The sequence below is a fragment of the Homarus americanus genome, unplaced genomic scaffold (genome assembly GCF_018991925.1).
Source record: "Homarus americanus isolate GMGI-L3 unplaced genomic scaffold, GMGI_Hamer_2.0 scaffold43349, whole genome shotgun sequence".
Classification (NCBI taxonomy): domain Eukaryota; kingdom Metazoa; phylum Arthropoda; class Malacostraca; order Decapoda; family Nephropidae; genus Homarus; species Homarus americanus.
The window spans coordinates 180001-193390 of record NW_024739064.1 but is presented as its reverse complement, the minus strand read 5'-3'; the positions used below and the strand labels follow the sequence as shown (position 1 = coordinate 193390).

Genomic DNA, 13390 nt, shown 5'->3' with positions numbered 1-13390 from the left:
CAACATAGCATAATCCTGGCAACATGGTGAACGTATCGTACCCCTTGTTAACGTGGTAAGTTAATCCCACATTCGGTAACTTAGCTCCTACATAACACATCCGGCATTGTGGCGAGAGTATCGTATGCCTGGTAGTGTTTTGACCATATCGTACGCCCGGCAGCATGGTGGTGAGGCGCAGAGAGGGTGTGTACCGGCAGCGTGGGAGGCGCATAGCATCCAGGCGCTCCTTAGTCCTCATAGGCTCCGCTCAGTGGGCTCCTGGCTTCTGTCATGGCGAGTGGGAGGTGAAACTGTGCGTGATTTTCCGTGTTGTTCGCTGAAATTCTGTGTTGCTTCTTGGCAAATTAAAACGAAGTACTTCAGTGAGAATAACTATTAATAATAAATCAATAGAAAGTGATGTTATAGAAAAAATGTGAATTATATACGAGAATTAAGAATAATAATGTCAGAAACTTTATCTAAGCGTATTGTTTTTGACGAATGCGGTTTAATACTGTGAAAATAATCATTGAAAATATAGAAGCAAATGAGTGGTGATGGTAATGGTGTCAACTGAGAGAAAATATTATTATTATTATTATTATTATTATTATTATTACTATTACTATTATTATTATTATTATTATTATTATTATTATTATTATTACTATTATTATTATTACTATTATTATTATAATTATGACATTGTTAATAATTTCGTTGAAGGTAATGGGTTTTCAGTGATATGCAAATGCTATGCAAATGACTTGACTTAGAAGCATTTACTTGAGCCATATATGCGATTCCAGGTGTTGTCCTTGTGTGTGTGTGTGTGTCATATGTTAGTTCATGTGATAATGTATCTCGTGTGTCAGCTGTTATACATTATATCTTAACTTGTTAGTGGTGTCACATAGGGTGTTGTTGTTGACGTAAGCTCTGGGATATATGACACATGTGGTGTAATAGAATATGTTAATTGATTCATGATATGACTTGAACCACAGGGGGTATAACATGGGCACATAAGACACATGACACAACAGAGACATAACACATAACACTGACACATAATCCACTACACTGACACATAACACATGACACATAACAGACATAACACATAACACTGACACATAATCCACTACACTGACACACAACGCATGACACATAACAGACATAACACATAACACTGACACATAATCCACTACACTGACACATGACACATAACAGAAACATAACACATAACACTGACACATAATCCACTACACTGACACATAACACATGACACATAATACACTACACTAACACATGACACATAACAGACATAACACAAACACTGCCACTGGATATTGACACATAACACATGACACATAATACACTACACTAACACATGACACATGACACATAACAGACACATAACACATAACACTGACACATAACAGAAACATAACACATAACACTGACACATAATCCACTACACTGACACATAACACATGACACATAACAGACATAACACAAAACACTGACACATAATCCACTACACTGACACATAACACATGACACATAACAGACATAACACATAACACTGACACATAATCCACTACACTGACACACAACGCATGACACATAACAGACATAACACAAAACACTGACACATAATCCACTACACTGACACATAACACATGACACATAACAGACATAACACATAACACTGCCACTGATATTGACACATAACACATGACACATAATACACTACACTAACACATGACACATAACAGACATAACACATAACACTGACACATAATCCACTACACTGACACATAACACATGACACACTACACTAACACATGACACATACACTATACACTAAACAAGCACAATAAACACCTTAACTACCGCTGCACATACTTGCTATAAAATACAACACCAACTAATTGTAACTAACGGAACAGCTAAACACTTTAATGGGATTATGTGTTCCTAATTAAACAGAACTTCATCTAATTAATTTTTTATCTATTTTTTTATAACTGGACGGAAATAGAATTCACTTTTAGGCTCAGGTGTACATTAACTCAATTGCTGTTAAAAAATAGAGAAAAAAGAGGCCTAATTAGAGTGCATTTAAATTACTGTATTGTTGCTATGGAAGGTCAGAGGTCAGTAAGTATTTTTGGTTATGTAAAGTTAGATGTCATTAAGTATTTTGGTCATGTAAGGTCAAAGGTCAATTAGTGTTTTTGCTATGGCAGGTATTACTCTCGTGGAAGGTCAAAGTTCAGGTCTGATATAAATTGTTTTGTTTATTCGTCTCTAAACCTAAACCTTAACCTAACCTAACCTAACCTAAACCTAACCTAACCTAACCTAAACCTAACCTAAATACATACACCCAACGTCTAAATACTAAGAACATTATTATTATTATTCTTTTTAATGAATATAAAAAAATATATATAGTCTGTTTATTTTTCTAAGTTGCTATTTTTTCCTCATTACATTAATTGAGATATTTTTTTTTACTACAACCAGACGTCATTATCACCAAACTACCCAATTATACACACACATCTATTTAATTACTCTAAACATCATTATTTATAGTTATAATTGATGATTAATTGATTTAGATTACAAAATACACAACCTTCCCGCCTATTCTCTCCCCCTCCCCGCCCACGCCCACGCCCACGCCGCCCACCTCTTCGCTAACTCAAAACAACAAACTCACTTAACATCGTGTGTAAACAGAGTCAAAACCGTTCCAATATTATTTTTTGTGATATTAGTCAACATTATAGTTAAACAGGTGGTTGGTAATAATTTTGATATTTATCTTTCGTTGTGGTAATATTTGCTGGGATATGGTAGTATTTTTATTATAATTTTGCAGGTAAATAAAGGTAACGAAGCCTTTTAGGAGAACTGGCGAATTATAGTGAGAAATTTATGACAAACAGTTTCGATTTTTGTGTGGGTGATTGTAAACACTAAGATACATCATACCTGGTAGACTGCTGAACATAATCTGTATATAAATCCACTAAACTTACCTAGATGAAAAAACTCGCGAAAATTTAAAGAAACACGCGACAAACTGTTCCAATAATCCTTGCGTTCATTATTGTAAACGATGAATCAAAACAGAGTTGAATTATATCTCTAATTGTCTCCAGTTCGTAATTATAGATCACGACGTATCATAATCTAACACCACAAACCATAACAAGTAAAATCGAGCATTTCTGAAGACTGTCTCGATCAGATTACGAAATAACCCCCCCACCCCTCCTCCCGCAAACAATTCCAATACTATTTATAATTAACGTAAACTCTGAAATAAAAATAAAAAGTTTAATGAATCTTGTTCGAAGTGTAATTATTTTTCAAAAGACTTATTTAAAAAAAAACAACGAAGTGATTAGATATACGAACTACTCTCATTCCGGTTGTTAGGGCGACTAAAACTGGGAAATTGATTTGAAAATTAACTCTTTATTCTATTTCACGGAGAGAATAAACAGAGTATTGACTATACTCTCTTAATTATCAAATACATAGCTTTTAATTATCAATACGTTATTTACGCTGGTTGGAAAAGACTCTCATTTGACTACAAGTTGAGTGAAACTTTTCTGTAAACTGCCGGATACAGAATGGAAAAATATAAGCTTGATCGGTCTAAATAAAGCCAAGATTGTATTTGTAATCACCGAAATAGAACAAAACAAACAATAACTATTTTTTTATATATATTCTACACTGAAATCTAAAATATTATTATTTAACTTTCCACACGACTGAAGGTAAAGATTCCCTTTTGAAGACTATATACATTAAGTTGAGAAAACTGGTATATGTAAATCATTCCAATAATGTTTCTATTTTACGTTCTCTTGTAACTATCAAATACTATGAACTTTGATGTATCGTGTTTGAGGTGGGTGTAATTATTTTCAATGTACATCGAACACACGTACAACAAAAAATAGAAAAATGCGATTAGTTGTACAAAAATCCTCCAATTTCAAGCATTCAGGCTGAGCATAGGATATAAATTCCCGACTTATATTGGAAAGCTGTTAATAAATATATTCTTTTATAGAGAGAGAGAGAAACATGATTGAAACTTATTAATGGTGTAAATATAACTATTGACATGATATAAAAAGGAAAAAGATGATATAAAACAGTAAATCTCGCTTCGTCTGTGTGTTTGTCATGACTGGTGGGGGAAACAGGAAAAAAAAAACCCAACACGAACAGATCCCCCGAAATGTTGACGTTGTTGTGTATAAACATTGGATTAAAATAAAGCTGAGTGATGGTACTGTCTTTGTTAGTAAAAATGGGTGGGAAAAAATAGGGGGGGGGGAACTTTGTACGTAAAATAGTGGGAATAAAATTGTGAGAAAAAACTGTATAATAAAAAAAAATAATAACAATAGTTGGGATATAAATACGAGATTATTATTATTATTATTATTTGGGTGAATTTATATCATGTAAGAATATTATAGGAACCAAAATATGAAAATAATACTTAATAAACAGTCTGTTATTTTCACGATAAAAAACCCCTAGACAAATGGTTCCAGTAATTATCTGTAATTTTTCATTTAAACTTGTAATAACTTAGTGAATGTTAGTTGAGGTTTAATTGGGTGTATTTATAAAGAAAAATACTATTAGATGCTGTAAAATCCATCCAGTTTGGCAGTTGAGTTGATTAGTGAAGAGGAAATTGGTTTTTCTCATCCACTCACAGGTTCCAGTAATGTCGATCAGCTGACCAAGCATCGTCGCCTTTTTTCCTCTTCATTCTTGGCCGTCACTCTTCGATCTTTCTATCTTCTTCATTCTCGGACAAAACTCCAGGGTACGAAACTTAAATTGAAAGAAATTCGACTGGACAAAATTGACTTTATGTATTACAAAACTTATTGAACTTAAACACTTGGACAAAAAAATCCCTCTGGACAAAATCCCTAGAATACATTCATACATACATACATACATACATACAAACATACATACATGCAAATATAAACAAACAAAGCAATAAAACAAAAAGACATTGGTTGATAATAACAGCGAGAAATAAAATTGAAAATACCGTGAAAGGAAAAACAAGATAAAATAATAATAATGGTGTTTTGGTTTGATATTTTTGTATTTATTTATAGAGGGATATTACCTAAAGGAACGAACTGCAGTAGATAAAAGAACACGAAGAGAAGAGAAGTGATAATAATAAAACAAAAGTGATAGAACAAAAGAAAGAACTATAAGAGGATGAAAACTTTTACACATTATTGATCACCTCTGTTTCCCTTGACCAAACAAAGTGAAGGAGAAGGGTAACTTATTTGACCTAGAACATTGAAAATAAGGTTAAATTAACCTTGACCTCGCTTGATGATAATAAGGGCATTGATTCTTGACCTACTCCAGTGGTATTAAGGTCAGTGACCTTTAATTTTACCTGGGGATAGTGAAGCTTGACCTTTGACCTTTTCCTCAACTCAATGTTATCAAGGTCATTTGGTACTTGACCTTCCTCATCATAAGAGAGGACATTGATCGATCCTTGACCTAGCCTTGGTGAAGGAGGGAGGCAAGATGACCCGTGTGGTGACCTTACGAGAGGTCAGCCTCCTTCTCTACGTCATCACCCTCACCCTCAAAGGTCAGTGTGTGTGTGTGTGTGTGTGTGTGTGTGTGTGTTTAATCTCTATAACAATATATTTTAACTGATCTACCTCACAACCCACAACCATAACCTTCCAATTGTATAACCACATGAGTTCTTCCTCTATAACAGAAATCACAACCTTTGACATACTGTTATTTACTCAGTGGCCTTTATAATCAACAACTAATAACAACTTCCCCTTCTTAAACAAACAACAACAACCCTCCCTTTCATAAACAAACAAGACCAAACAACCTTCCTTTTCTTCAACAACTAACAACCTCCTTCTCAAACAACAACTGCACTTCTGGCCACACCAACACCGTATAATAATGGTAAGTGTATATAATGCCTTGGCCATTTTCTTACCATCAACATATATATACAGGTTTAACTCTAAGACAACCAGCTAACTCTCTTCTTAAATCTCTACTTACGAGAGAAATTCATTTCCTGGCATTTGTGAGAACGGGGCAGCTCGGTGACTAACACACACACACATACACCCACACACAGACACTCACTCACACACACTCACACACACATACACTCACACACACACTTGGTCACACTTTCAATAGGTCGTCTTGTTTTAATTTTTCTTTAAAGGTGTTTCAAGGTAAAGTTCCATGTGAGTTTATTTTAGCCAGAGTCTCACCTGTGGGTTGGATTTGAAGCCTCATTTATCCAGCTCCAATTCTCACGTGATGGATAGATTCTATAACCGTGTGAGAAAAGTTACACAGAAACCGATATTTCGTTACATAAAACCGATACCAATTACCTAAACACCGATATTACTTAAAATTACACTAAACCTTAAATTTACAAGAAGAAAATTTACACAAAAAAAACGTAAGATAATATTTTTTTCAATATAATAATTTAATTTACAATGACGAATTTTTTTTACGATAATAAAATTTACCACATTTACATTAACTAGACTTATGATGATTTACAAATTTTCAAGTATTTACGTTGCATTTACGATGAATAAATTTACAACAACAAAATATACAATAATTAAATTTTTTGCAGTATTTATGGTGAAGTTCAGAACGTAGGGAGTTAGTTATATGGCTGACACGCTCTCCTGCAGTGTGTTAAATCAATGACTAAGGCGAGTGTCTGAAGAGAGAGAGAGAGAGAGAGAGAGAGAGAGAGAGAGAGATGGGTAAGGTTAGACAGATAGAGATATATATGTAGAGACAGACAGACAGATAATCAAACAAACAGACAGACAGACAGACATCCCCCGACCTCTCATCTGATAAAAGTAAACATTTCTCATGTCAACAAACTCACAGTTGGACCAGCTGGATAATTACATATTATCTCGAGAATTGAAACACATAACACTATTTGGAATTTATTTATTTATTTATTATTTATTTATATCTATTATGCTGTGTGTGTGTGTGTGTGTGTGTGTGTGTGTGTGTGTGTGTGTGTGTGTGCTTCCATCTTCCTCTTCCTCCTCCTCCTAGGTCTTCTTCTTCTTCCTCCTCCTCCTCCTTTCCTCTCCTCCTCTTCCTCCTCCCGTCAACCATCCAACCATCCATCTCTATATATTTTACACGGTCACAAACTAGTAGTAACTTTACACATTACGCTGGAAACTGTAGCAGACTTGGCGTTATGAAGAACAGCGCCATCTATGGGGAGGGAGTTTAAACAGATCGGTGTCTCGTTAAGCAGTTCAGAGTCTCGTTAAGCAGTTTCTCCCCACAAATTTTCTCCCCACAATTTTTCTCCCCACAAATTTTCTCCCCACAATTTTTCTCCCCACAATTTTTCTCCCCACAAATTTTCTCCCCACAAATTTTCTCCCCATAATTATTTCCCTACAAAAGAATCATCCGCCCTTTGTCCCTTTTCTCCCCTCTTCCTAATTTTCATAAAAAGGTCATTCCTATGCGCATTCGTGGGTCTGGTGTTTATAAATATGGAAACAAAACTCACTTGAGACTTCCTACTGTTGTGTAAGGACAGATAGAGGAAGGCCCTTTAGAGGCTATATTTGGGGGAGGGAAGTGTCTGTCTGTCTGTCTCTCTGTCTGTCTGTCTGTCTGTCTCTGTCTGTCTGTCTGTCGTTCTCGATTTTCCTATGTATGGATGTCTGTCTGACTTCTCATTTCTCCAAGTATTCTCTCTCTCTCTCTCTCTCTCTCGTTCACAAGATAATGTAAAGTACCCCGTTAACTAACACACACACACACACACACACACACACACACATTTTGTCAGGTAAATGAGATAAATTTAGTCGTTAATGACATTACTGTTTAATGAAGAGTTTTACATTGAAGTAATTCCCTCACAAGATAATAATTATTTAAGAGTTTTATATAATTTATGAGTTTTAATTATACCTGGTTGTGTTATGGTTAGGTTAGGTTATGGTTTGGTTAATGGCCACACAGTACACGTTCTTCTTCTTCTTCTTCCTCTTCTTCTTCTTCTTCTTCTTCTTCTTCTTCTTCTTCTTCTTCCTAAAATTATACATATCTTTCTTATTGAAATTCCTGACTCAGAATATATGTTTGAGATTTCCTGCCTCAAATTCCATCTTTTTTGAGACTTTATTGAACGGGTATATTATCGAGTTTATGATTTAGTAGCTGTCTGTCTGTCTGTCTCTTTCCTTCTATCTGTCTGTCTCTCTTTCCTTCTATCTGTCTGTCTCTTTCCTTCTATCTGTCTGTCTCTTTCCTTCTATCTGTCTGTCTCTCTGTCTGTCTGTCTGTCTGTCTCTTTCCTTCTATCTGTCTGTCTCTCTGTCTGTCTGTCTCTTTCCTTCTATCTGTCTGTCTGTCTCTTTCCTTCTATCTGTCCTTCTATCTGTCTGTCTCTTTCCTTCTATCTGTCTGTCTCTCTTTCCTTCTATCTGTCTGTCTCTCCGTCTGTCTGTCTCTTTCCTTCTATCTGTCTGTCTCTTTCCTTCTATCTGTGTCTGTCTCTCTGTCTGTCTGTCTCTTTCCTTCTGTCTCTCTGTCTGTCTCTTTCCTTCTGTCTCTCTGTCTGTCTGTCTCCTTCCTTCTGTCTCCTCTGTCTGTCTGCCTCTCCTGCCTCTGCCTCTCTCTATTTTCTTTTACTCTCTCTTTTATCTCTCAACATTTCTTTCATTCTCTTTTTATCTCTCTCTCTCTCTCTCTCTCTCTCTCTCTCTCTCTCTCTCTCTCTCTCTCTCTCTCTCTCTCTCTCTCTCTCTCTCTCTCTCTCTTACACATTCTCTTACAATCTTTTATATCACCAAACCCTTTAAATTTAATGTGGTGTATATCACTATCTTACCCCGTTTTACGTATTCCTGGAAGCACTATCTTGTCCCGAGGATTCAGTATATAGTGCGGTAAGGCTGTTGATCTCATGTCAACATACGACATTCTGACTCTTAATACAACAGTCTGACCGGTATTCCTTAAGGTTTGCTGAGTTAGGTTAGGTTAGGTTTGGTTAGAACAGGTTAGGTTAGGGTAGGTTAGGTTAGAACAGGTTAGGTTAGGTTATGACGTTAGGGTAGGATAGGTTAGGTTAGTTTAGAACAGGTTAGGGTAGGTTAGGTTAGGTTGAGTTAATTCTCTCTTTAACACGAGATAAGAGAACAAACTAACTAACCTAACCTAACCAATCCTAACCTAACATAAACCAACCTACCAAACCTAACCTAACTTAACCTAACCATTTTGGAGATGTGGTATAAGTAAGTCAGTTAGATACGTTGTTTTATTATTAGTTAAAGGTAGTTTATAATTCCTCTTTATTTAGTATATAATCGAGTTAGTTATATACAAAAGTCCATCACCAGTTAAGGCGTATAATTTGACTTAAGAGTTATGGTGAATCCAGTTTCTATTATATAGTAAGTTAACCAATAAGAATAAGTCTCTTAGTTCCAGTTAATAGGAAGAATTTAACTTACTAAACACTGAGTTAAAATTAATCACTTAAGTTAAAGGAAATAATTTAACTTAAGAACTTCTGAGAATACCATATATCTCATCGTAGGTCAAGTGAGACAGATGTGCTTCTCAGTATCATTTTGTGGGAGAGGGAAGTTAACGTAAGAATCTTTGTGAATACTGGAGAGCTGAGACACAGGAACCCACTTCATAGTATTAATATTTTTCTTACTTTTTTAGGGGTTGTGGGGGTGTGGGGGAGGTGTGGGGGAGGGGGGTCGTAAGTGAAAGTAAGCTGAATGGAAACACAGTGAGAGTAACTTTATGGAAACACAGTGAGAGTAACTTTGTGTGTTCTAAGAAAATTCGTGTTTTTTTGTGTGTTTGTTTTTATACATGTGGAATAGAGAGAGAGAGAGAACTGAGAGAGTGAGAGAGAGAGAGAGGGAGGCCATCGTAATCTTCACAAGAGTAGCCTCGTGGGAAAGTTACACAAGGTGACTTAGTCTGATGAGATGAACCTGCTCCTTCCCCTCCCCCCCTCCTCCTCCTTCCCCCCTTTCCTTCGTCCCCCTCCCTCCTCTCCTTTATTACCCGGCCACTCTCCTCCTCCCCTCCTTCCTTTCCCTGCTTCATTCGTCCTCCTCCTTCTCCTCCTCTCCTATCCCTCCCTTTCCATTTTCATTTCTCTCACCTCCTCCTTCTCATTTTCCTTCTAGTTTCCTTCCTCTCTCCTCCTTTCCTCCCCACATCCTTCCCCAATCCACCTCCCCCAAAAACACCATTATCTCCCTCCTACCCCCTCCATCCTTCCCCACTACCCCCCCACTCCCCTACTCCCCCACTCCTCCCCTACCTCTCCTCCTCATCCCCAAAAGAACCACGTCACTCATTATTAAACCTAACCTAACCTAACCTAACCAAACCAAACCTTCCCATAACACACCAACACAAATACGGGTGTTTTAATCCACATAAATGAAATATAAGAATAGTTTATAAAATATTCAGAGACTCTTATTAAAATATATATATATAGTATACTCCTATAGCCAAGAGATATATAGTGTGGATTAATTTTATATTTAGTGTATTATAATAAAGTGTGTGTGTGTGTGTGTGTGTGTGTGTGTGTGTGTGTGAGTGTGTGTGTGTGTGTGTGTGTGTGGTGTGTGTGTGTGTGTGTGTGTGTGTGTGTGTGTGTGTGTGTGTGTGTGTGTGTGTGTGTGTGTGTGTGTGTTCCTGTACTATTAATGTATTGTATTTTTAGGGGGAGAGAATATGTAAATGAATATTCATAATGAGTAAGCTTTCATATATGTTGTGTAAATACATATGTATAATAATATATGTATATATTTTAATATGTATTATACGTGGACTGGTATTTTTTTATCTTGTAATTATTTCTATGTTTATGTATATGAATAATTATGAATACAGTGAAACCTCTATTTAGCGGACTGCATGTTCGTTATATCGAGGGTCTATTAGATGTGAAACTCTCATTAACGGATTTTATATAGAGAAAGTCTGTTATATCGAGGTTTCAATAACACCCTCCTAACTACGTCTCAAACCCACCCAAAACAGCTTCCTAACCACGTGTGTTTTGCCGTCAGCAGTGGTTGGCAGTGACGAACAGGAGTACCGTCTAACACGCTACCTGCTGGCGAACTACGACCCCTCCGTCAGGCCAGCGAGTAACTCTTCCCAGGCTCTTACTGTCGTCTTCGGCGTCTCCCTGCATAGTATTATTGATGTGGTGAGTCTTAGTGATGGGGGTTGATAGATAGAGAGAGATTGAGAGAGAAACAGTTCACACACGCACTCTCTCTCTCTCTCTCTCTCTCTCTCTCTCTCTCTCTCTCTCTCTCTCTCTCTCTCTCTCTCTCTCTCTCTCTCTCTCTCTCCTCGTCTGACAGGGTAGCACTGCACCACTAACACCATTATCCCCCAAATATAACCTGGTTGTCTCACTAACTCCATATTGTCATATTAGTTGAGTCTGCCATGCAAGAGAATCATTATCGTAAGCTATAAAATTTGTAGCTTATATTGGTAAAGAAAAAAGCTAAAATTTAAGATTTTTATTTTAGCTTTTGAGATAAACCTAAGCTATAGAATTAATTTAGTTGAATGTTGATTAGAAATTTGATTACTCTCATTTGATATGGTTATACGCTATATTTTTTATAATTCACATGAAATCATAATCCGAAGCTTAAATTGTAACTAAATCACGTATACTGTTTAACTATTTTAAGCTTTTCGATAAAATATAGAAATAAAGCTTTTGGTTCACTCGATGGAAATGATTTTAAGCTGTTATGATTTTAATCCATTAAAGATGAAATAACTTTAAATAAACTCTTTGTTGTTGACACTACAAGATTGAGATGTATGTATGTATGTATGTATGTATGTATGTATGTATGTATGTATGTAATAGTCTCTCGCCAGGGTTCACACAATTTACACTAACAATTACTCTTTAAAACAAATTAAAATAATAAAAAAAATAATAATGTGATTGTTTTCTCTGCTGACACTATTTTCAGAAGAGTAACTCACCTGTAAAAATATTTATAATTAATATTTCCAGGTATATATATATTTTTTTTTGGGGGGGGGGTGGTGTTTCAAGGTAATTTGATATATATTTTTTTAGCGTAGAGTAATTTCTATCATCTATAATGTTACCATACAAATTATCAAAAGTTTATTGATTTAAACTTTGGTACTTTTGTGAGCGTTAAAGTATTTTTTATTTTATTTTTTTAATAGGAATTTTTGACGTTATATAATCAGTTTAATACTTTGACTACAAGAACATTATCAGTAAAAAATATTAAACTTATGAATTAATATTATTACACTTGTCTAATGGTGATAATACCAATACTATCAATATTTACACCACGTTTATATCAGGGCGAATATTATCAGCATACATTGGCGTGTTATTTTGACGCAATTTGCATCCACCATCGTTTCAAATAATTACAATGAGATATGATTAATGATATTTCAATTGGTTTTAACTAAAGAGATATATATATACCATTGATTCTTATTGATGTCACCTTGTGGAAAATACTGATATGGCCACAAATGCTGAGAATTATAAACGAAATAGAAAATTATTGGGGGGCGAGACATCAATTTGTTTACCGGATAGATACTAATTTAATTCCTTTCTGGTATGTAAAGGAATTAAATACTGAAAAAATACCCGAGAATTATTATACGTGATGAATTAAATATTAAAATAATTCCACCATTAGGATCTATTAATTCTCAAAGTTTAAAAAGAAAATACTTGGAGGGAAAATATTTTGCAGATTTTTTTGAATTTTGTTGTTGAATTTCTAAACTAAAACTAAATGAACGATGCTTAAAGAACCTGAGCGAAAAGGCAACAATAACTCGGTTGGATTCTACAGTAATGTCAAAAATACATAATTTCTTTACTAATGATCTATTAACGTAAAAATATTATCTCTTGTATTCTCTTTGACTTTCAAGGTCGACAAAATACCATCACTGACGTCATCACATTGTTACTACACTTCAATAACTCAGAATTATGGGGGATTTAACTCTCTTTATGTCCGTCATGTCTCTTATTAGTCATTATAGCTCCGGACTAAAGTGTAAAACATAAGATAAACTCTAATTTCTTTTGTTTTAACTACAACTAAAACCCCCCCCCTAAAAAAACAAAATACCATAAAACTATAAACTCCTGAATCCATCTCATTTTGGCGGCAGATCATAAAAAACAAAAGACTATCATCTCCGA

General features: G+C 35.3%; 1 protein-coding gene across 3 annotated transcripts in view; it reads left to right on the top strand.

Annotated features, from left to right (window-relative positions):
- Positions 1 to 222: 222 nt before the first annotated feature.
- LOC121874416 (neuronal acetylcholine receptor subunit alpha-10-like) overlaps positions 223 to 13390 on the top strand; it is a 27118-nt gene continuing 13950 nt past the window's right edge. Inside the window, exons 1-3 of one of the 3 annotated variants that reach the window (XM_042378544.1) lie at positions 223 to 287; positions 5172 to 5674; positions 11211 to 11350. In XM_042378544.1, the coding sequence (XP_042234478.1) occupies positions 5608 to 5674; positions 11211 to 11350 (207 nt within the window). In that variant the 5' untranslated portion in view covers positions 223 to 287; positions 5172 to 5607. Of the gene's footprint in view, positions 366 to 5171; positions 5675 to 11210; positions 11351 to 13390 lie in introns of all 3 variants that reach the window. The other 2 variants (XM_042378543.1, XM_042378546.1) reach the window with 2 other exon arrangements.